We start from the raw sequence: 25753 nt of genomic DNA on the forward strand, positions 1-25753 counted from the left end.
GGAGGACCAACGAAAGAGGAAACGGGAGACTGACCGAGCAAGAAGTCAGACTCGAGTAAATATCGGACCGGCTTTTTCAGAATGGCGAGAACTGAGAGAAACAGAAGCCTGCAAAATGGATGCTGACCTGGCTGCTGTTGCAAGTATCTTTGGAATAAACTGTGTTTAATATTTAAATTTCACGTAATTGTGACCTCAGGATGTTTGCTATTGTCTGTAAAGGTTTTTATTATGATCGCTGTCTGTTAGGGGCTTACTAGTACGCTAGATACTATAACTTTGATGTTAGCATTGTCATTAGCAAACACGTTTGATTTCTGTAGTTGTTTGGCCGTTCCTCTGTCGGTTTTATTTGTGTAACTTGCACTTTTATTTTATGTCACTAAGTCAATGCGTCTGATAATAGGCAATAAACATGTTGCACATATCATGATCGAGCTAGAAAAAACGTTCTGATGTTTTCTTAGACAAGCAAAGGTAAACCGTCATTCTACCAGATGAACTTATAGACCTTGCTAATATAACTTTAGACAAATATTAGCCTCCGATATATATATATATATATATATATATATATATATATATATATATTTTATGCTCATGCCCACTCTCCCAAAAACAAACAAACACGAAAGCAGTAGTTCGCCTCGTTCATATCGTTCGTTCCCGGTAAAAATACTAGTATGCATGACAACACAATAATAAAAAAAAAAATCGCCATCAGTTGGAAAGAAAATAATCCTTTACTTGCCTCGGTAGACATAACTGGTTTTGAAATAGCCGGTTCCTCTGCTCAGCTGGGTTGCTCGTGGCGAGGGGGGAGGGACAACAGTTTCGTTTTTACGACAGTGTGTTTGAAAGCATTTACTACCAGACACTAGGGGGGGCTTCGTAGAGAAAAAACACTCAGACTTGCCTGGTGTCCCTTTAAAGGGTAACTAAACCCTAAACCAACTTTTTTTAGTTAATGATCCGTGAGATTGGGTCTTTATTAGTGCAGTTCATTGATTCGAGTAACTTTTTTGACATTTGGGTATAAAGTGTTTTAATTCTACAATATATGGTGTAAAAACGTCTGAGTGCTTCCCTCTTCAGGTTGAACGGTGGCTACTGCAGTTGAATTTTCCTATTGGATGTTTGCGGTACAGCGTGACGTAAGCGGTACACCGCTACATAAGCAGGTTCCAGTTCACCACGCCCTCCCTTGGTACGAGCTCACCACGCCCTCCCTTGGTACGAGCTAGAGCTACCACGCATAGTATTGCATCAGGATAGCAGTTAGGATAGCTTCAAGTTAGCGCAGATTTATCTGTATTTAGTACAGTGGTCAGGAGGGTACGTAGGTGTAGGTTTGCTGGTTGTAACAGCACTGCTGGACTGCATAGCTTTCCAGCAAACTTGGAAATTAGGCGCCAGTGGAGCTCAAGTGTGCAACCAATATTGTCTGTAACGCAATAGAGGTGGAAATGGGCTTCTCCACACAGCTCGTGCTGAAAAGCGGCGCAGTGTCAAACGCTGCTCCTCCTGCATGGACTCCACCACCGCAGCGGCGTCTTGATGTGAGTGATCATATATATAATCACAATTTTTTATGGTTAGGCTAAAGTTAATCCTCTGGGGTCGACAAACGCGTCGGTGCATTTTGCTGGATTTTTTCACATTGCGGCAAAATATGAATGCCTACAGAGAGCGCGCGCTATTGACATCAACTCGATAAAACTCATCAGATGCATGTAATTTACGTCGTCTTGCGACCCTGCTGTGAGTCACTCTCCATTTTAGAGTCTGACAGCAGCTGTCAATTAATCCGTCACTGCGGGTCTCAGGTGCACGCCCCACCACTCAGCCCCACCTCGGTGCGTCCCGTCTATCTCCGCTGGGGTCTGCCCACTTTTCCAGCATTTTTCAAATATTGCCAGTGGGTGGAGTCAGGCTCTGACCAGGGGTTTAGTTACCCTTTAAATACTGGCAGTGTTTGCTGTTAACAGTCTGCAGCGCACTTCCCTCCCCCTTCCCCAGCTCCACCTGTATAGATCTGCTACGGGGGGTTATTCATGTATGTTATATGTGCAGCAGTAGCAGCATGTCTTACATGTTCACAGCAATGTCTGTGAATGTAATGGCAGTAGCAAGTCACGGTATACTTGTTTTGCAGCGGCAGAAGCGTAGCAGATCTATTCCACCGAGACCAAATACATTAGCATTGATCCACTTGGAAAAGCTCAATTTTTGTCTATAGAGTATAGTGTACGTGCATAGTGTGTACTACCACTGAAAATGACCTGATACCATGAACCAAAAATATGCAGTATACAACAGAGAATATTTACTCTACTTAAGGCTCTACTTGACCTTCCATTTCCAGTGTGATGAACTGTAAGTAATATAAGCTGAGATTGTATCCAAGATGTTTTGGCTTAATATTTTATCAGACAGCATTTTTTAACACAAAGTTGGATTCTCAGATGATAACTGGATGCCACACATTGAAATAAACATACAACATAATAAGGACATGTGACAACAATGTAGCACAATGTACAAATGCAGTGTAGCATTGTAGTGTGTGGGTATGTACAGTGCTATACATTATTTTAATGGTCTATAATTATGTCTTTTTTTTAGGTGAGGATTTTTATGAGCCATCTCCTTATGAACCCATGACGCCTCATCGACATTCAGATGCATTTCGCCTGGCGTCAATCATCTCAGGTAATTATCAATATTTCCATTACGAATACATTCTGGCAATGTGCTGTACTGTTCGCTGTTGATATTGATTTCTTTTTATTGCCATCTCTTATATGAAACTCAGAAAATCCAGCACTAAGTGAATTATTATTATGTTCCAATACAGAACAGTTAAAGTTTAAAAAGTTTCTTCTTTCTAAATGTTCCTTTTAGGACATTCCAAACATAATAAAGGGCGAAGTGAAGATAAATTAGTCATTTTCCTTTCTAGGAAAAAAAGAAACAGGAGTATGCGCTTTTTCCAGTGAAATAGAAACCTTTCTAGGCATTTGTCACCTTGGCATGAGTTAAGTGTAATGTTTAATTCACTGACAGCAGTCATTACAGACAGTAGAGGACAGACATATTGTATCCAATCCATTATCACAGCCTCACAGAGCCTGGAACAACCAGAATAACTCTTTTTGTTTTACTCTGATATGAAAAGAAAAAAAAGTAGCCATTGAATGACAAATCTCATGTGCACTATAGAAATATTGAATTCAACAGGGTTGTCAGATCCATCTTCTTGCCATAATACCATTTTTTGTGTCTTGAAAGGCCTGCTGTGAGTAGCAACTGAGTTTTGGATTTTTGCATTTTTCCTTTCTTTCTTTCTTTATACAAAATAAATAAACATTGTTGATGGGAAATGTGGACACAGCCTCCGTTAGCTGATTGTGTAAACATTAGCTGATCATGTAATTTCACAGAGAGGTGAGTTAAGTATGATTGAATGTCTTTGTTGTATAATTGTATGTACTGTTATGGTTATCACATCTTCAGTTGATTGTATGACAACGTAAATGGGGAAAATGAGTTTGGAGACTGATTTAAAGGGATAGTTCACCCACAAGTTCACATTCTATCATCATTTACTCACCATCATGTTTTTCCAAACCATTTTTTCTATCAAAGCAAGAGTCATTCCGACAGCGAACCAAAGGCTATAGTTTCTCTCTAAAGAAACCTTTAAAATCCTTGCTGATAAAAAGGAGGCCTGAGATACGTCTCATTGCGTCTCACTCACAACCCTCGCAGATTGAGATGGCATCTTTTGATTTGATGTGACAGCCCGAGTCGTTATTCTAGACTGGCTGTGTCTGTTCATTTACTACAGAGGGTGAGAGGAACAAGTGGACCGCAGCACTAACACTGACATATTGAGGGTAAAGCTGGCGGACCCGCGCTCAGCCCGTATCCACTCCCTGGCGGGGATCTCTCCCAATCTGGAAGTGGAACAGCCCTGTGTGCCATATTTAGGATCAGGCAACATTAATTGTGATCCCTTAGTGCTCCGACTGCTGCGATGCACAACCCTGGATTCATATATCACTGGAAGCACTATTGTGTTGCTGATGTTTCTATACATGCAGTTAGTGGATAGTATGAAGTAAAATCCTAAAACACACACAAGGGAAATCAATAAGAGTGAATTGCGTATTAATTTGTTAAAAGCCACATTGCGACATATGAAGTTACATTTATGTGATTTATAAAGTCACAATTACAAGAAAAAAAATCACAATTGTGAGATAGAAAGCCACATTGAGATTTGGCGCATTGGTTTGTCACATTCTGAGATATGAAGTCAAATTACGAGAAACAAAGTCGCAATTGCAACATGTTAAGTTACTCTGTTATTTATAAAGTCAAAACTATGAGAAACAATTTGACAATTGTGAGATATAATGCCACCTTGAGATTTGGCGCATTAGTTCGTCACATTCTGAGATATGAATTCAAATTACAAGAAAAAAAGTCACAGTTGCAATTTTTAAATTTACACTGTGATTAATAAAGAATAACAATAAAAAATACATTTAAAATTGTGAGATTTGACTGCATATAAGAATGACTTTTAACAAACTAATGCGCAAAATCTCAATATGACTTTATATCTCACTATTTTAAATGTATTTCTTGTAGTTGTGACTTTATAAATCACAGTGTAAATGTATATCTTACAATTGAGACTTTGTTAAATTAATTTGAAGTAATTTGACTTCATGTCTCAGAATGACTTTTAACAAACTAATGCACAGAATCTCAATATGACTTTATCTTACTTGAAATTAAGTCTCAATTGTAAGATATAAAGTTACATTGTGATTTATAGTCATTAGTCACAATTACAAGAAACGAATTCACAATTGTGAGATGTAAAGTTACAATGAGATTTTGTACATTTGTTAAGTCCCATTCTGATGTATGCATCAAATTACAAGAAACTGTCATAATTGCAAGAAGTTGCATTATGGTTTATAAAGTCACAATTACGAGAAGTAAATTCACAATTGTGAGATATACAGTCATATTGCACTGTAAAAAAAATTGCATACTGCATTTCAACATACCACTTCATGTTGTGGTTTACACTCTGTGTTCAATTTGATAGATATCAGGCCAGGACAAAAAATATTTGTCTGCCTGAAATATGACAGACCATTTTATGACATGACATAAGACTCTCTTCATGGGTCATTTCAGGTGACGATGAAGAGTCTATTAACAGGAGAATCTTCTCTCCTGCTTGTTCACTTTCTTTTTCATTTCTTTTGACAAATCCCTCAAGCCTGGCGAGCAGAAATACTTTCTAACAGAATAAGCCACTAGAAAAAGAAATGCAGACAAACAGAAGAATAGAAAAAGTAGAATATAAATTAGATGAACCCTTTCAGGCACAGTGGTCTGTGAGAAATCATCTATTATTTTCTCGCCTTTCAATTTGCATTAAAGAAGGAATCTTTCCGTTGTGTGACATTTTGTGTCTCACCAAAGTTGGGTGTGCAGTTTCTTTGAGCTTCTGAAAAATCAAAGCTAAACTGCTTAGTTTTTTTTTTTTCAACTATTCCTATTAAGTGTTATGTTGCGTAGAATTGATAAAAAATCATGCTACACATTTTTATAGGAGATTTGGTGGTTTTGCATAGCAAACACTGTGGATATACAGGAAATACCAAATCATATGACAAAATGGTGGTAAGCATTCTGTGTTTGATCAAAATGGGAGATCTTTATAATATGGTCAAGCCATTTTGACTGAAAACTTTAAAAAATAAATGTCAGTCAGTGCACAAAATAAATATACACTCAGTTCAATGAAGTGCTTTTTACTAAGATCTTTTAGTGAGAAACCACCTCAGAAATGCCTGCAAAATCCTGTTTGAAAGAAATTCAGTGACTGTGTCTAAAACGGTTTGAAAAGAGATTATGGTGGCATGAGACCATAATCTCTGCAGGTTCAGAATAATATGATCGTGCAGTTTTATTATACTCATAGTGGCTTCCAGATTTACACTAGCTTCTGATCAAATCTTTTGGACCAATAAAACAGCATTCAGACGGACAGTTTGAATGATGGCGGCCTCTTTCATAATCATTTTCTTGCGTTTAGTATCTTCATGTAGTGTTTATTTGCTGCTCTTTGCTGTAATGGAGGTCCACTCTTACAGTCATGGCCAGCATTACTGTCACAACAGGCAGACGAAGAAGGTAATAATAGTGTGAGTAATAAAAGCAAGACTTTATGAGCTTTCTGCTTATATTTAGAATCTGAAGTGCACATGAAATGCATGAAAACATATGTGTGCAAAGGGAACTGGGACAATACATGAGTGAGATTGACGATTTTATGATAATACACCTTACTTCATGCATAATGTAAATAAGAAATTTAAATATTGCTGTTTATCATTAAAGTCGATTTAAGATGAGTTGCGCGATCCACCTGTTAAAAACACCTTAATCTTTGTGATTCACTTAGTCTTTATTGCCTCAAGCATTTTTCTATTCTGAGTTCAGCATTGGAAATGATTGGGTATATTTGACAGGTTAAGTCCTTTGGGGAGATGAAGCGATAGCTACATGTTGCGATGATCTGACAGCATGCAGAGCCAATGATAGCACTGAGTTCCTCACACCTGGCATTGAAAACTTAGAGATTTCTGGCTGAAATTAGCAAAGTAAATAATTAGGGGTGTAACGATTCATCAACTACATCGATGTGTCGATTTATATTCCTATGATCCAACTACATCGATCTGTGCTCGGCAAGTTGGCCTTCCGGACGACATATATCGATCTAACATCGTTTTAAAAGGTAATGAATCGATTGTATCGATACTAGGAAATAACGCATTGGATTTAAGCACGTCAGACTTTATATGGATGTTTTTTCTTAGCACTTTTAATGATAAAGGCGTTAAACGTTACTCGATTCAAATCTCTCTCCTCAGAAAAATTGACTTTCCTGTCCTCTCAGCCGCTATACTGCAGTAGCGCACACTCTTCAATTGGCGCGCGCTGTATCACTTCACTAAAGCGCAAAAGAAATAGAGCATGCAATCTCGTAAATTAGTAAGTTAAGAAATAAAAGTAAAATACCAATAAATTACGTTATTGGTACGTCATGTGTGTTGCTATTTATCAGGAGCAGTTTCCATGTTTCTTTACCAGTTCTTCTAAGTATTGTGTATCACCATGGTAGCCTAATTGTTGTTTGTTTCCATAACAAAATGCCACTTACTGGTTATTTTGTATATTTTTATATGACTGTGGTGGCTCAAACCACGATTGTATTAACAAAAACTAGTTTGGGACTGCTATTTAATAGCTTAACCTCGCAGTGCCTACTGTTTATCAGTATTTGTCATATTCGTAAAAAATTTTTTGTATGTTAAGTAAAGGGGGGCAAGACTTGTGTGTCAACAATTTTTGTGTAAACAATGTATTATAATAGGCCTATACAATTCCTAAAAAGGTGGGTCGTGGCTTGATGACCATAGGGAAATGTGGGTCCCATGGCCAAACTATTCAAAACATCATTCAATGTTGTGATAATCGTAATTAATAATCACAATTATAATTTCGAGGGAATAATCGACAATTATAAATTTTGTCATAATCGTGCAGTCCTACTTTATTCAAATAAAATGTGAATGCATTTGACATTAATTGTTGTTTACTTGTTTGTTTATATCCATAATTAATTGATACCTGATTCCCTTATAATAATTTTTGGCTAAAAAGTCACTGAATCGATTTCAAGTCACTGAATCGTTTCGGATCGTATCGTTCTAAATGAACCAATATCGTCCTTGAATCATATCGACAACCACGAATCGCGATACGAATCGAATCGTTGTTAAAACGATTCGTTACACCCCTATAAATAATCCAAGCATTGGTTTAAATTAAAAAGGTAAAACATATAGGTTAATTTAAACCAACGGTTGGGTTTGTCCATATTTGACCCAAACAAGGGTTGAAACAACCCAGCATTTTTTCAGAGTTTACTGAATATGTTCAGTTCTTGTAGCTCATGTTGAGTTTCCAACTTACAAAATGTTGAGTTTGAATTTAGTAAATTTTTGAAAGCAGTTTCTTGTAATTATTATCAGTTATAAAGGGCAACTTGACTTTAGATTATTATTGTTCTTTTTATTTTATTGAACAAATTGAGAAAGAGTTGTAACACCGGTGACAATATCACAGTGGCATTCTCATAGTTAGTGTCAATATCAAAATATCTACCCCTGATCAAATAAATAATCAATAAATAACCCCATAATCAATTAATTAAAACATCGGAAAATAAATAAATAATAATAATTCAATAGAAATATATCATACAAATACTAAACAATGTAATACTAATGATACGTTTAAATATATCATATGAAAAATATGCAAATTAATAAAATTTGCAGCCGTTGAATTATTAGAAAAATAATGCACACCCGAGGTGGAAATGCACTGTAAGTTGATCTGCTCCAAGAACAGCGCCGTTATTACCTCGCTAGTGAGAAATGTCAAGTAGCTTTTAAGTTGTTAAACTATTTTACTGATAAAATCGTCAGAGCAGCGCTAGCAACACGTTTCTGTGCGAGTGTGTGTCCATACTATATGTGTGTGCATTACTGCGTTTAAGTAGGAAAGAGCGGGTGAAGAGCGTGAGAGCATCTGCTTTCCATATATAATAAAACGTAATTTTGTGACAAAAAACATGGAAATAATTTGTCGTTTTTATCCTATTGTTTTACATATTTATTTGCTTGGTCAGTTTCATTGTGGGTTTTGGTTATTTTGCTGTTGTAGACTGTAAGGTCCTTTGAAATAACTGAAATCATTTGGTGAGATGATATGGAACTGTAATGCGGTCAACACCTGCCTGGAACTACTTTAGCCGTGCATTTACACGTTAGAATGTTCGTCAACCAATCAGATTCAAGCATTCAACAGCCCTGTAGTATAAAATGGATACGTGCAACAATTTAAATCAAACAGGAGTTTCTGGACTAAAAGTCAAGTTTGACACACAATTTTGATAATGCCATACCCCCTCAAAAAAAAAAAAAAAAAAAAAAAAAAAATAAATTAAACTGAAGATATATGTATCACACTTCTAATTTTCAATCTTGAACCATGCATATTTTGATTCAGAACATTACATTGTGAGAACACAAACATTTTGACAAACTTACAAGTTACAGTGTAAAACGTAACCTTCAGCCACTGAGACCAATTCCTTCTTTCTCGACCCCCTTCATTCCCTTCAAAGGGAAAACACTGTTAAACACCCAACACAACCTCAGTTCAAGACATTGTTATCTTCTCTCTTCTTCCTATTACCTTGCACATATATTGTTTCTTTCCCCTTTACTGCTGGCTATATTAACTGTAAAAGCACATTTGAAATTCATACTTCACTGTTGCCTTTGTGCCCCTTCAATGGAGAAATGTAATGAGACTGTTTACCATGTGGCATCCCTGTCAGCAGGGAATGAGATATGGTCTGTGTTATACAAACAAGCCTGGGTCATAGCCACTGATTATTAAACCAACAACAAGACTGTTGCTTTGTGGTCCCTGCTGATGCAATAAGTTTGAAAGTAAACCGGTTTTAGACTTCAGAAATGTCCACACAAATCAAACGATTCATATAATGAGGAGACACATTTTCCTGGATGTTTTGAGATAAAAGAGATCATCACTGTAACTTTCAACAGTTTTCAAAGCCTCCTCTCAGTAAAAAAAGACAGTTTACAGAAATTCACAGCAAAAACTTGTTTCATACTTCTGCAATAGATGAATACATTTGAATGCACAACCTCCTACATAAATACTGTAACGGTAACACTTTACAACAAGGTTCATTAGTTAACATTAGTTAATGTATTAACTAACACAAACTAACCATGAGCAATACATTTATTACTGTATTTATTAATCGTTTTTAACGTTAGTTAATAAAAAAGAGTCATTCATTGTTTGTTCATGTTTGTTCCCAATGCATTAACTAATGTTAACAAGATTTTAATAATGTAGTAAATGTTGATAACATCAACAAAGATTAATAAATGCTGTATAAGTGCAGTTCATTATTAGTTCATGCTAACTAATGTACTAAAAGTGAACCTTATTGTTACCACTGTAACAAATGTATTGCTTATTTCTAGTAGACTAACATTAATTAATGGGACATTATTGTAAAGTGTTATGTATTTTTATAATTTATAAAAAAAAATTATAGAAGCAATTTAATTCCTGAGGTCAGTAAGAGGATTGAACATTGTAATAAAAAGCATATTATAAGGATTTTGTTGCAGAATTGTTTTTATTAATATTATAAGTGAACCTCAGGGACCCATTTTACAGCAGACTGAAAAAGTTTGGATCTCTCTTTCCATCGCTGCTTTTCTCTCTCTCTTCCTCTCTCTCCCAAATAAGTATTATAATAGAAGGAGATAATGAGTAATGAGAAGTAAAGAAAGGCTTCCCATTCTCCTCGCAGCAACAGTAGAAGCTAAAGACTTTCTAACGAGCTCACGCACCTCAGAGGAGATTACATCTAAACTGTGGCACTTCTCCTAATTGCAATCAGCATAGTCAGTGCCAAGAGCTGTGAATAACCCAGACTGAACCTGCTGTCCCTTTAGCAGTCCATTACACAAATTGTGCATTATTCACACATTATATGCCTGTGAGTGATCTGTAGTAGGTAGCCTATGCGTAGTGAGTATTTGCACATTAAAAAACCCACATGCCTTATAAACTCAAACTAATTCATTCAATTATACTGGTTATAATACAGTATTTGTGACCTTTGGTCTACCGGCAGGTCATTATTGGTCACAATTTGTTTTACAGGTTACAGAATTACTGGGCTCCCTCCAGCATTCTTGCTTGAGAGGAAGAAAGAAAGAAAAAAGCTGTAAATCTTTTTTATTCCTTTGTCATTTTCACTTTTTTTTTATCTCAGTATGGAGTTTTTGTGGCCCAAATGGTTCTCTCTGGAGGAGGTTTATGGTTTTCTATTTCTCTCTGATGCCAAATAAAATTCCAAGTGTCATTTGATGTCATGACTTGAATGTAAGGAACGTATTGGTTGAATTCACTAAAACAGTTGCACCACTTTTGTCACGGACTTTGGGCTACTGCGGATCCCTGTATTTGATATTTGCGGGATATCTGAACATCTCCCAATTTTTTGTCCCATTTCCTTCTGTTCGGTTCCTATCCCTTCTTTAACCAGGCAAATGTTTGTGCATGCTGAGCGCAGTCTGTGCTGCAGCATCCTCTGACCTCCAGACGCTGGACGCTTTTTTTATGTACATTCTCGACAACCAATTTCATACCTCATTTACGGCTTCTTCCTCCACTGTGAGACACACCTAAAATTGCTCTCTCACAAACACACACACACACACACACACACACACACACACACACACAACAAGAGATCGAGGACTATTGAATCAAATTTAGAAACACTCTAAAACCACACAGTATTTTTAGATTTGGGTAACCTTTGCTTGCCGCACATTCAGAACATTGCAAATGGCTTTCGGCAATTGAGAGTAAGAACTTTTAAAGGGTTATTATTATTATGGGAACACAAGATTGCACCAATTGCAGGAGACTTTCTCAACCTCGTAATGTTACAGGATACAATGAATTACAGGATACTTTTTTGACCTCAGTCTAAATAGCTGTAGATTGCACTGCAAAAATAATGTTCTTATTCAGTGTTTTTGTCATGTTTTCCACAGCCCGTTCTCATCCCAAGGCGTCATATACTGACACTTTTGACATTTCGTCTACATCAAACGCACATGGCACCCTTTAGCGTCAATATGAGACGCAGATAGAGATGGGCCAGAAGGCGCCTACTAGCGGTCTAACCCTAACCCAGACCTAAACCTACCCATAACCGAACAAAGCTCTGTGCGTGTCATATTGACGCTAAAGGGTGCCATGTGCGTTCGATGTAGACGAAATGTCAAAAGCGTCAGTATATGACGCCCTAGGATGAGAATGCGTTGGTTTTCCAGGATAAATAATCTAAAGTATAAATAAAAACCATCTAAACAAAATACATTTAAAACAATATTGATATTATTGTTAATATATAGTTAGGGCCTGATAGGTCCTTTACATGCAATTTTCAAGCAATCACATCATTACCGCATGACATAAGCTGATTGGCTTCTGCTGATCATGCAGCCAATGAGATAGCTTGCTTAACATTTAAAGAGTCTGGTTCAGTGTTTGCTGTAAGCTAGTCCTGCAGCGTACTATCAAAGTTCCTCTGAAACCCTCCACCTCCCCCAGCTCCACCTGCCTAGATCTGCTATTGGATTTATGCAAGTCTATTTATGCAGCAACAGCATATCTTACAATTCTGCAAGAGATAGGACCCAGATGCAAATGAGCAAGTTAAGTGTGAACCAGTTCAAACAGGAGGGCAGGACAGACGACACGACGACAGGCAGAACGGATGACCACTGAGACCATCAGTATAAGATGGCGATGACGAGAGTACAATAGAAGGAGTTTCAAAGGAAAGACCAGGCAGGAACACAAGGAACTCGTAGCTTGACGTAGATCTCAGATGTAACACCAGTCTTGCTACCAGGTAGAGGCTCACAGAACCAGAGGCTTGACATAGGGGTTAGATAGCTGCACCAGTCAGTTACGAGTCAGTGGCAAGGGAACTCAGGATACAGGGCAGGAACACACAGAAGAACATGCAAGACGAGACTCAAGACAGACAAGATATAGCAACAATTAAGAGAACCAAAATTAAACTGATAAGATCAATGACTAGAGAGACACAAAAAAAAAAAAAAAAATATATATATATATATATATATATATATATATATATATATATATATATATATATATATATATATATAAAACTATAAAACAATAGCAAACTAATGAAACATCTAAGACTTAAGATCTTATTAAAAAAGAAAAGAAAAGCAAGACTTCCACTTGACGGAAAATAAGAACTGAAGAAAAGAACTAAAAATAAAATTCTTAAAATAACAAAATAGAACTCAAACTAGATTATAAAGCACAATAGCTAAAACTGAGCAAAACAGAAGCAGACAAAGCAACAAGGATACTCTGATGCTGGTGTAACCGAGGCCCAGTGTGGCCCAGGTAAATTTAGCAAATAGATTTGAGATGATCAAATTAAGGAATAATGCCTGACTACACCACCTTGGGAATTTCACCCAAAGAATCCAACTAAAAGGCTTTACACAGGTTCCCTACCCCGAGGCAAGCAAAACGTGGAGACACAGGTATAGGAGACAGTCAAATACAAAAGTTTTATTATAATGACATAAAAGCATAAATTAGACAACCTCACACATCAACTTTAATACGGACTTACATAAGTCACTTCAAATGTCATGGAGCTGCGGCCAAACTACAGGGAAGATGCTCCAATAATAAGGGATCTCACAATCTGCACAGCACACTCACATACCAATTAAAGAACCCCAGTGCACGCCACAGACCACAGCACACAATGAAGAAACACCACCACCACCACCACCACCTATAGAGAAATGGTCGTCCTGGTCAAGAAGCCCTGCAGCTCCTAGACAAAAAGAACTCAATACACACACACACGTTAATACAATATATTGTACCAATTACACAACTGTAAAAAAAAGCTTAAACACAATACTTTAACTCAAAATGAACTACAACAAATGTACAAACAAATGTTTCACAATATTATCAACCAAAATAAATCAATTAACAAAAACAGTAAACTCAATTTAAATTGAGACAAAGAAGGAAAAATTAAATCAGCTTAAATAAATTCAAATAGCCCAATTTCACATTAATATGAAAACTAAATTACAATACACAAGAAGAAATCAATACTAAAGATTTACAAAACCAGATCAAACAAATGATAACCAAAAAAAGCAAAATAACTGATACGGAAAATACCTGATTTGAATTAAATAGACAAAGAATCCAACAAATTTAACACAACCAAGTACCACACAAAATAAAGACACTCAAGGCCTTTTGTTGAAACAAAACATATACACAAAGACACAGTTCGTTGGCACGGGTCAAACACGGACTCAATGCGAATCGACCATAGGACGAGACAGCGGTGCTGCCACTGTAAGGATGTTATTCACCCTGCAATGGGCGCAAGAAACATACAATTAACATCCAATAATCTATAAAGAAAACAAGAAAAACTATAAACTTACCAAATGACAGCTGCGGGAACCGGGATGTAGCTGTAGGTGTAATTACTCAGCCTATTTGCAACAGCCGTCACCTGTACACAACACATCAACTGAAATAAAACATAAATTTCGACTCGCACCACTTCCACGGCTGATAAGCGGATATAATAAGTTAAACGCATACCTGGAGGAGGACAGATACAAACTCATAGCCATCAGCCGATTAGAGCAGCTGTGACATAACGGCAAAACCGAACCAGAGTCACATTCGATCGCAACAGCGGAAATCACACCACATCCGGGAAATGACGCTCTGGTGGATTCGACAATGGCTTTTATAGCCCGCACAATTGATGACATTAAAATGCCCAGCCCAACCACTTAACTCAGGAAATCATGCCACACTGGGAATAATAAATAAATAAATAATACTAATAATAAAAAATAAAAAAACTAGAGTAAGCACTAAGATAATTTGACGAGCACAAACCAGAAAACACCACAAAGAACATTTACACAACACACCAGCAAGGACATGAGGGAAAGAGTCACAATTTAAAGGGACCAGAGCACATGAGGATCAGGTGAGCACAGTTAGTAAAAACAAGGACTGGACAAGGACTAAACAAGGGGGCAGGACACGAGGCGCACATGGCAAACACAAACAAAGACAGAGCCATGTGCTTAAACACAAGACAAACATAGAAACATGAAACAAAGACAACACAGACAAGCCAGGGCAGAACCCTGACATCATGCCTGTGTATTAGCAGTAGCAAGTGCATACTAGCTCTGCAGCAGCAGCGATAATCAACAGCAGCAGCAGCGTAGCAGATCTAGTCCGCCAAGACCAAATTAACACTGCCATATTCAATAACATGTTAAAGCTATTCTGACAGTTATTTTTACCTTTTTTAAGCTGATAGAAACTAATTCCACATGTATGTGTAAAACAAGAATATTTGGGGGGAAAAACAACAATGGGGTGAGTTAACAAAAATAACAATTGATATGCAAACATATCAATATGATTGTATTTTCAAATTCAGAGAAGATCAGTAAATGTACTTCTGGTGTTTTTTTTTTTTTTTGTCCTCGGGAAATGAATCTTTTTAAGCCTAAAAAAGCTTGGGGAGTAAGGTTACGAGGAAGAGAGGCTTCATGCATTGATTGCACTTAATACAAATTGTATTGATTGCATGCAGGAGTCCCTCCTGTATTTAACTTTAGTGATACTTGAGATCAGAGGCAATCTGTGTTATTTCAAATATCTGACAAATGCTTGTATTTGCTTCTAGCAGGGATGGCCATGGTAAAATCACGAGTCCAGATCTACATCAAACGTATAAATCTGCAACGCAGATGAGTAAGGATATGTTTGAGTCTTTAATAAGTAAGAATATGTTTGATGTAAACATTCCCATGTCTTATTAATGTCAGACTTCTGAACATGTGATGTTATTAATCATTGCTTTGTAAATACAAGACATCTGAGCAATGATGTCTACTCTAAAACCAAGATTACTCCCAACAAACATCAAGATAGTTATTAATATCAATCAGTTTCAAAATATCTTCAAAGGACTTCATGAAAATCCCTAATGTTTCCCTGAGTCGTTTGCTGCCATAGCACAAGGTAATTTATATGCCGACTCCCTTTTTATTTACATAAATATTATATTTCCACTCATTTAGAGTAAACAGTTCAGACATTTAGATCATTAGCACTTTATTCATAAGTAACAAAAACCCATTCGGAATGAAATTCATCTTTTACTCTCCACAAGGGGTCTGATAAACCATCTGTTCTCAAAGTTATACCAACACCCACTGGGTTTTATTAGTTTCTCTCTCTCCCTCTCTCTCTCCAATCACCAGAGCTGCCGTCAAGGCTAGAGACGCCATTAGGGCAACATATCATTGCCGACCTTCATACACTTTTAGAGGTCCAGAACTTCCCCCCAGTCTCCAGCTGATACTTCCCTAATCCCCTGAATGCTTCGTTCAGATGCCTTCAGCTGAACACTTACAGATGTCGCACAGCTGGATACATGCCCTTGTTTCCCACTTGTTCTATCTTGAATGTACTTATCGGAGTGTGCACAGTGTATACATCACTTGAGGTTTCAATAATGCAAAGGTTTCAGGAGGGCTTTAGATAATACATTTAAACATCTTTTGGTTTTAGCAAGGGTACAGCTAATGTTTCATGTCCATTCTTTTGTCAGGACCTTGTTCAGCCAAAGGTCAGGATTACATGGGATAATCCACAGCGAAAGTGCATTGCCCATTCAAATTGATAGAGCACCAAATCAGCATATTAGAATGGACACATATTAGACTGGAGTAATGGCTGCTGAGTATATATATATATATATATATATATATATATATATATATATATATATACATATACATACATACACACACACACACACACACACACACACACACACACACACACACACACACACACAGAATGTCCTCAGGTTTCAGGCCACTTTCCCTACATTATGAGGACATGCAACTGTGCAAATAATTAATTTGCTATATAAGGATTTTAATTATTTTTATTATTATTAAAAATGTAAAAATGCAGGATTATGTTTAGGGGTGGGGTTATGGTTATGGGATAGACAATATCATTAGCCCAGTATATATATAAAAAAATCAAAAAATAGACTATGGATAGTCTATGGAAAGTCCTCTAATATTAGGTGTGTGAGAGTGTTCTGAAAGCATTCCTATTAGGCCATTGAGTTGGAATCAGATCAAAGAGTTCATTGTTGTGCTGGAATTGTCCAATACATCTGTGCAACTCTTTTTTCTTATGCACACCCACTGATTCCCCTTTCACTCTCTTTATATCATTCTCACAAACACAATCTCACTTGTCTTTCCTGCTCTCTTCTCCTCTCCATAGGCATACATTCTGGCACAAGTAAAGGCCAGCCACACTGCTCAGATCCCAGCCGCCCATGCAACCCTTGTCTGGACGCCACCAAAGCCTGCAACCTCAATGAAAACTGCAAGCGTCAGCGCTCCAACTACATCTCCACCTGCACCCGTGCGCAGACACAGAGCCAGCAACCCTCACAGTCTCAGTCACAGGACAGCTGCAACAGAAAGCGCTGCCATAAAGCCTTGCGTCAGTTCTTTGAGCGCGTTGACACGCAATACACCTACGGGCTTCTCTTCTGCTCCTGCAAGGACCAGGCCTGTGCTGAGAGGAGGAGACAGACCATTGTACCCTCTTGCTCATACCTAGACAAGAGCAAACCCAACTGTCTTCTGTTGCGCAACACCTGCCGTATGGATGTGCACTGCAGGTAGGCAAGTCAATGCGTTTTATAATGTAGTCCTGAAATGAACTGACATTTATTCATTTAGCATATGCTTTTATCTAAAACCACTCACCAGAGATAGAAAAACAAGTGATTCATCCAAAGAAGCCTGTTACGTAAAAAAAAAAAAAAAAAAAAATGCAGTTTCCATAAATCTGTAACTGTTAAATCTTTATTTATAACCACAGCTCTACCACAATGTCACCATGGAACAGTGACCACAAACTTATTACAGGGAAAATCCCCTTGGAGCTGGGGTTTCAGGGATATGTCATCCAAAGATGAAAATTCTGTCATTATTTGCTCCTCCTAATGTCATTTCAAGTCTGTATGATCCCCCCCCCCCCCCCCCCCCCCCAGTGGAACACAAAAAGGGACCTTTTAATAATGTGCTTTTTGCTCTTTTACATGCAATAACAATGAACCGAGACTTCAAAAAGCGTCAAGCTTCATTAAGGACGTAAAAGCAACATAGAAGCATCATAAAAGTAATCCAGACCACGTGTGTGCTGGTTTTGATATTCTCTGCATTGTTACCTATAACATTTAAGTCATTATTCACTGAAAATCTTAAAAAAATAAATAATTGTAATATGTGGCTTATATATGGCTTCATAAAACTATTTTTGTTTCTATATATCATGCTAATTTTATACAAATATATATGTTCTTTATCAATCAGTTTGACTTGAGAAGATTAGGAGTAAAGATATTTTAGAGACAGACCTTATTCACTTTCATTTTGTTTTTAAAAAACTGTCCAAGATATTCTACAAAAACTCCACTCTTAGGTTGTAAGGGTGAAAGAAAGTCATATGGGTTTGGAACATCTTTTTGAATGAACTGTTCCTTTAAGTGCCTTACTCAGGGGCCTTAATATGTGTGTTGTGCTCAAAGGCTCAATGGTGTTGGCTCACAGCTCACTCTTTGCTGAACCAGCATCCTTCCAGTTAACTGCTCTCATTCTTTAACCACGTCAGGAAACCAGAAAACAGATGCTATTTTTGAAGTACCTGTTAAATTGAACGTAAAGTAAATATTCTGATATTTATTATATTTATTATACCTTGCATTAATTTTCCATTTCATTTTTTAGGTTACTCCCAAAGCGTTTAATGTTGCTTCGAAATTAAAGTCTGCTCTTTCCCTCCACCATATTCTATTAGTGCCTTGAGCCTTCGCCAGGAATGTAATTGCAGACATTTTAAGAACCTTATTTTAGAAACAGAAGAGACTTTCTGCTTAATTGACAAGACAGTGTTCAATTAGGCTGAACCGAACATTAGTACATCACTTTTACTGTGTTTCCTTGGGATTTAATAGCCAACCATTTTATTAACACAAGCCTATCCACTACCACTAACCAGTGGACCATTGCTGGATTACTTCAGTCAATACCTGTCAAGAAATCAAGCCTCTGTAAAATTAAGTTTCCACACAGATTAGTATCTTTTTTTTTTTTTTTTTTTTTTTTTTTTTTTTAGTTTGTGTTTATTTTAGATTATTTTGTCTTTTCATTTTAATTTAGATTTGAATTAGTAGAGTTTTTTTTTTGAAGTTTTTTTTTTTGAAGTTTTGAATTTTAGGGTTGCCAATGCTCATTTAAAATCTTTTAAAACGGTTTAATGGCGTTAAATATTTCAGCACAGTCTAGTGTTTTTGCAATCTATTGCCATTTTCCTGTGCAATCCAGGTGGGTTGTAAAGGTTTCACTTTTTTTTTTTTTATATATATATGCATCAAAAACTAATATTAATTTGTTTTAGTTAGGTTTGCAGTAAAGTTTCATTTTATTTTAGTTTAAATGCATTTACTTCAACATTTGGTGCTGATACACTGCAGGAACGTAACCCTGATCATTCACAAGCCTGAAAGGGTCATGCTTATTATATGCAAATTACAGAAGTGGCATCGAACATGTATTTTGCTTTTAGTCCACAGATGCCATGAAGCGTCCTGGTGCTTAATCCACGGCTGCGCTGGAAGATGTGGGTAGATGCGCAGTTATCTGTAATTCTCGGCAATGTAGCAGAAATAGCCACATAGTGTGAAAAGCTGATATGTCGGAATATTGCATTTCAAAGAAAACTATTCATTCGATTTGATACACGTTAATGTCTTTCACAGACTGAGACAATTTGGTCTTGTAATGTTAACATGGCCTTTGGTAGTAATTTGCATTTAGCAATGATTGATAGGTTCATTGAGCACATATACATAACCAAATGATCGCTGAAGCATTAATGCCGACAAATTATAGGAAAACTCCCTTGAACGATTGAAAATAAATAATCACGCAAGGACACACATGCACACATTACTTATAGAACAGAACACACTGTTCCTGTTGTTGCTTTTAAATAAGTGAATGCGTAGTTCAAGTGCTCAATCTGGGAATCATCTGTACTGCGTGTTTCCCTGCTGATTTTTGACTTTGAAGCCGTATGAAAGCACTTTGAAGGAGAGATCAGAGATATAAGCTAACTAAGGATATGAAGCAGCATTAATGAGGATTTTTAAGGAGACTGATTTGTACTTGTGTGGATGTGCTATTTTTAACATTAGTGCTCTGTTGGACCCGATGTATGCGAACAGTCATAGAGTCAAGACTGCAGAGGATGGACATAAATCTCTTCATTGCTCTGTGTTTTCGTGTGGTGGCACGTCTGTGGAGGTGTTCATGTGGGTGTGTGTTTATGTGAAATATAAAGACAGATAACGTTAGCGAGAAAAGGCCTTCCCTCTTGTTGACTGCTTCGTGTTTAGGATCAATGAATCGCAACAGGATTTACTTTTTCCCAATGCCACGCAAACCAATAGTGCTGCCAATTATATGTATAAATATTAATTACAGTGTTAAAAAAAATCAGAATTTTACAAATCATAAATTATTGTAAAAAGAATGTCCATATTGTATATATATATATATATATATATATATATATATATATATAATTATATTTATATATAATATATCTGTGTGTGTGTATATATATACATATGTGACCCTGGATCACAAAACCAGTCATAAGTCGCATGTGTGACGGTCCAGGGTCACACACACACACACACACACACACACACACACACACACACACACACACACACACACACACACACACACACACACAATATATATATATATTTATGTTAGATGTGATTAATCGCAATTAAACGATTTGACAGCACTAATATATATATATATATATATATATATATATATATATATATATATATATATATATATATTTATGTCCGGGGTGTGCGGTCCATATAAGCTGCAAATGCTCTGCATACCCAAGACATTGTGGACTCGCTAATTAACATTAACACTTTAAATTACTAGAAATTACCTTGTTTGAGGTGTGCCATAAAGCTTACATGATAAAATGTTAGTAATGCATATGTAACTCTCCGTCATTTATTTATTTGCCAAACGACGATCAGCCAGTTACGGAGGGTTTCAGGTAAGCACTCTGTTGTTATGTATCGTCATCAATGTCCCACGTTTTCAATGGTTTGCTGACATACGGGTGATTTCATGCACAGGGAAAGCTGTCCAAGGATCGCTCGCGCATGACCAAAAATGTGCTGTTGCTGACAGATCTCGTTTAACAAAAATCACAATGTATTTGAAACAAAACTAATTAGACTAAATCAAGTGAAAAAAGTCATAACTGAAACTATTTTCATAGTATTTCATAGAGAAATAAATTTTTAATGAAAACTAAGGCTATAAACTGTTTAAGAAGCAGACTGTAACTAATCGATAGTCTATACGTTTGTTATAGTCAAATCAATTTGCATTATTTCAACTTATTTTTTTAGAGAATATTCATATTTTTTATTATACTTGCATTTATTCAAATTATGTTATACTTATATTTTATTTATAATAGGCTACTAATATGTATTATTTTATATATAAAGGCCCCAACACTATTTTCACATATAATTCTCTCTGCATTTTTACCAATTCGCCCATCTTGAATGACAGATCACTGTTTGGATTGGCGTTATTAAACATGAATGTCACAGTCAGCTTAATCCAGTACTTCAACTGTACCGGGCCGACTAACAATAAGCCTGCCTCCCCATCCATCTCCACAACCCCCAATCCGTCCTCACATCATGGCTTGAATCCATTGCAGTGGAAATTGGCCTCACATCATTTCTCATTGGCCACGCTGCGATCGGAGCTGTGAGGGATGGCTTTGTCTTAGCAGAGGAATACAAGATGAACTGGGTAATGAATGACACTGCAGGCTCATACAGAGCTTGAGTATTTAAAGCCACAGTTGGCAGCCCCACGACCTCACTGATTCAACACTGTTTGGGTCAATAGCCTCATTCACTGCCTGTATCTCCTCCATTCAAATGTCACTTTAGGTCAATGGCTTTGGGTCTTGGCAAGGAGCATCTGAAATGTGTGTGCATTGTGTTATGGGGGACATGAGATCGAATCCTGGCTTGCAACATTTTCTGATCCTGTTACTCTTTCTTCTCCCCCTCATTTCCTGTCCTTTCTTCTGGGCTTAATATGTGCCAGAACAAGCCAGATCTAGATTTTAGTTGATACCCCTGGATGCCTCAGAAGGACATTTATGCAATGACTTAACACATATGTTTAATGATGGCAATCTTTTGTCATACAGTTTGCAAGGTACGGTATAGTGCTTATATATTAAGAGGCGGCTCCGATTTTTTTTCTTGGGGGTGATGGGGGGGGGGGGGGGTAACAGTTAAAAGGGGGTGCTAAGAATAAAACAATCCCTAATGAAGGGAAAAAAACTATTCTTTGTTGTATTAGATACTTTCATTTTAACATGATTTTGTTTAAAAAATGATGGATGGATGATAGGGTCAACGGCGTTACATGTCTTCCCTCTTTTTGGTAGTTTGTATTCCTGCTTTCATAAAGCATGTTGAGCTTGAGTTGACTGCCCCTAACCATGCCCTATTTATGTCAATATGACACAACAAATTTCATTTGTTTTTTTTAGCCCAAATCCTAGTCCTGGTATTATTCATGTTATGTAATAGTTTCTGCTGTGGAATAACTGATCTTTTTAGCAAAACTCGTTCTTCATTTGGAGCTGCATTTTAAGCAGTTCAGCAGAGTGAAAGTTCATGGCATAGTTCATTTTTCAGAGGCTGAATAAGCAGCATGACTACTGATATGATTAGTTTATTAAAGGGGGGGGTACCATGGTGTTTCATGTATTCAGAGTTGTTTACAGTGTTAAAGAGATGGATTCTCATGTTAAACATGGGCAAAGTTTTAAAAAAATATTTTGGACGAATAACGGAGAATTTCTGTGCTGAAAATCTTACTTCCAGGTTGGTACAAGTTTCGGCTGGGGTTTTTTTTTATCGTGGATCTAATGACGTAGATAAGAGTGGAACTCCTTATATGAGCATTTCTCTCGGAAAAGCGCGCCTGCGCGCACGTCGACCAGAGGAGAACGAGACCGCGCACATCAACGCGCTTCAACAGGAAATCATCGGCAGCCAGCGCTGCATAGGATTTGTTCAAGAATGTCTCCAAAAAAGTGTGTTTTTGGATGTGAGGGAAAGCTTACCGTGTCCAGCTTTCCAAAGAACCCAGTGTTACAGGAACAGTGGATGCCGTTTGTTTTTCCGGGGCAGCAACGGAGTGTAGGAAGTGCGGTTGTGTGTTCTGGCCATTTCAGTGACGAATGTTTTATTAACAAGGCTCAGGTCGACGCTGGATTTGCAAATCGTTTGCTATTAAAACGTGGAGTGGTCCCAGTGATAAAAGACCCCATTCATGTAAGTACAACTGGATCAGATTTCTGTCTTTTGCTGGAAATCAAGCACTACCGCTTGACTCTATAGCTCCGCCTCCAGGACCTCGGCTTTTTCCAGAGAGAATCGGAAAGCTGTATTTTTCTTTTATAAATTTAATAAAACTAAACACTTTTTTGAGATATTAAGGATGCACTACTACTCTATAGGTACTCAAGATTAACATGAGATTAGGTGAAACTGTGCATGTTATGTACCCTTTAAGGTTTAATGTTCACATACTGCCTCAATTGACGTATCTAGAGTTTGTCTATGCAGTATTTGATGCAAGACTCAAGACTTTATGATTCTATTAAAGGGAAATCCACCTGACTTTAAAGAGCTTAAGCATTTAAAGTGCCATAAAACATAACTGCAGCTTATATTGTATAGTGTTTTTGTGTGGACACTAACATTTTTATCTTTTCTTGATGTGAGCAGGACTTTAATATGAGGCCGTATCACCACAATTATATTTGTGGAGGTATAAATGTAATTACAAATGGCAGTTCAGAGATTATATTTCTCTTATTGTTTGTTTTATACTGTCATTTTTGTGATTAATGTTACTGTTATTATCCTCTGGTGTAATACATAGATGATGGCTTTTTAATTGATTTTTAAGTAGGCGAATGGCTGTGCTTTCCAGACCAAATTGTCTATATAATTGTCAAGGAAAAAATAACAGCTTTAACCAGCAAAGATTTCTAGTCTTAACTGATTTGAACTGGTCTAGCTGGTTTTCAGATAATTTAGCTGATCAGTCAGCTGGACCCCCAGCCCGCTGGCCCGCTTGATCCGTCAGATCAAGTGTTTCAGTATCTCCAGTTCTGATGTATTCAGAGGTCTGTTTTAGGATGATTGTTGTTGTAGCTTCTACTCTTTGCTGTTGTGATTGGGAGCATTTCAAGCCTGCCATTTTCATTCCATATTTGAATCTGTGTCTATTGTGACGCTACACTGCTGACGGTCGTGACAAGCTAAATCAGATACTGGTTGTGATTTTCTTTTCATTTTTTTTTCCTCAGAATGAAGAATGTAGTTTAAGGAAATCCATCTAGCACTCTGGGCGTCCATTTGCACTGTATCTGAAGCAGTTGCTTGAGTGTTTTTTTTTTTTTTTTTTTTATCTCCAAAAAACATGCACTTTGTTTTTTTAGCCCTGATTTATAGTACAGGAATGTTGTTTATCTGTTTTGATGGGGACTGGTGGAAGGCCAAATAGGAGCAGTCAAGACTGGTTTCGTGCATACAGTCCAGGCAAATAAAGCACAGACTGACAGGGTTAGCTATCGATCCCTCCACAATAGGAGCCGGGTCATGGTTCTGCTGGAGAAGTATGGATCTGACAGGCTTTCGTGCAGTAGGATGTGGTGTGTTTTCCAAACATGGGTAACATGCCAAATGAGCAGTCTGTCCCACTGCTGAGTTTATTTATCTTTGCACAGCAATTCCAGATGTGAGAGAAAGGCTTAAATATGCATGTTGCAGTAACTGAGGTAAGTGAATAACAGAGGTATCAACAAATTTTCAAAGTCAATTTTCTGTGTTGACCCGTGACATTACAAGACACTCTAAAATGCCACATTGTATTTGAGATGTTTTAGCTTAACATAAATGTGGCGCTCTTGTGAAAAATAAGTACATGTTAGCATGCTTTTAAACAGTGCTTATTGCAGAAATGAAATAGCCTACTTAAAAAGAATACACTCTCAGTAAGTGTGAACAGTTTAAATATAGTTTAAATGTATATTTAATGCAATTAGCTGAACTTTAGAGTACTTTTTTGAACCACTTAAGTACATCTTTATATGTAATTTTATAATTTCTTCTATTGTCTTTGAAATGTAAAATGTACTGCTGAATTTACTGACAAGCATTTAAGAAGACTTTCAATTTATTTCTATTTAAAGACAGAGGTCAATCTTCCACCGGAAGTATTTGCGTGCTGCTGTTACCGAAGCCAGTCATTAAGTTAGAAATATGGATATTTGTCTTACAAAAACACATCGCTTCACATCAGAAAGCTTTTATTAACCCGCTGGAGCTGTATGGATTACTTTTAGGATGGATTGATTTACTTTTTTGGGCTTCAAAAAACAATGTATCATTCACTCCCATTATTAAGCTTGGAAGAGTTTTTTTTAATACAACTCCGATTGTGTTTGGCTGATAGAAAAAAGCCATATACACCTAGGATGGCTTGAGGGTGAGTAAATTATGGGATAATTTTCATTTTTGGGTGAACTAACCCTTTAAGTGCTTCTTTTTCATAAGGGGAGACTAAAAGCAATGATATGCAGAGCAATCGTCAAAGATGTCTGTCTATTACATGTTTACATAGAAAAACAAAAA

The 25753-nt window shown here is 37.0% G+C and overlaps 1 protein-coding gene across 2 annotated transcripts in view; it reads left to right on the forward strand.

Annotated features, from left to right (window-relative positions):
• gfra2a (GDNF family receptor alpha 2a) overlaps positions 1-25753 on the forward strand; it is a 94959-nt gene that overhangs the window by 35471 nt on the left and 33735 nt on the right. For both annotated transcript variants that reach the window (XM_079897041.1, XM_079897042.1), the window contains exons 3-4: positions 2626-2712; positions 17170-17575. In XM_079897041.1, coding sequence (XP_079753167.1) covers positions 2626-2712; positions 17170-17575 — 493 coding nt within the window. The remainder of the gene's footprint in view (positions 1-2625; positions 2713-17169; positions 17576-25753) is intronic.

Source organism: Squalius cephalus (genome assembly GCF_949319135.1).
Source record: "Squalius cephalus genome assembly, chromosome: 16".
Lineage (NCBI taxonomy): Eukaryota > Metazoa > Chordata > Actinopteri > Cypriniformes > Leuciscidae > Squalius > Squalius cephalus.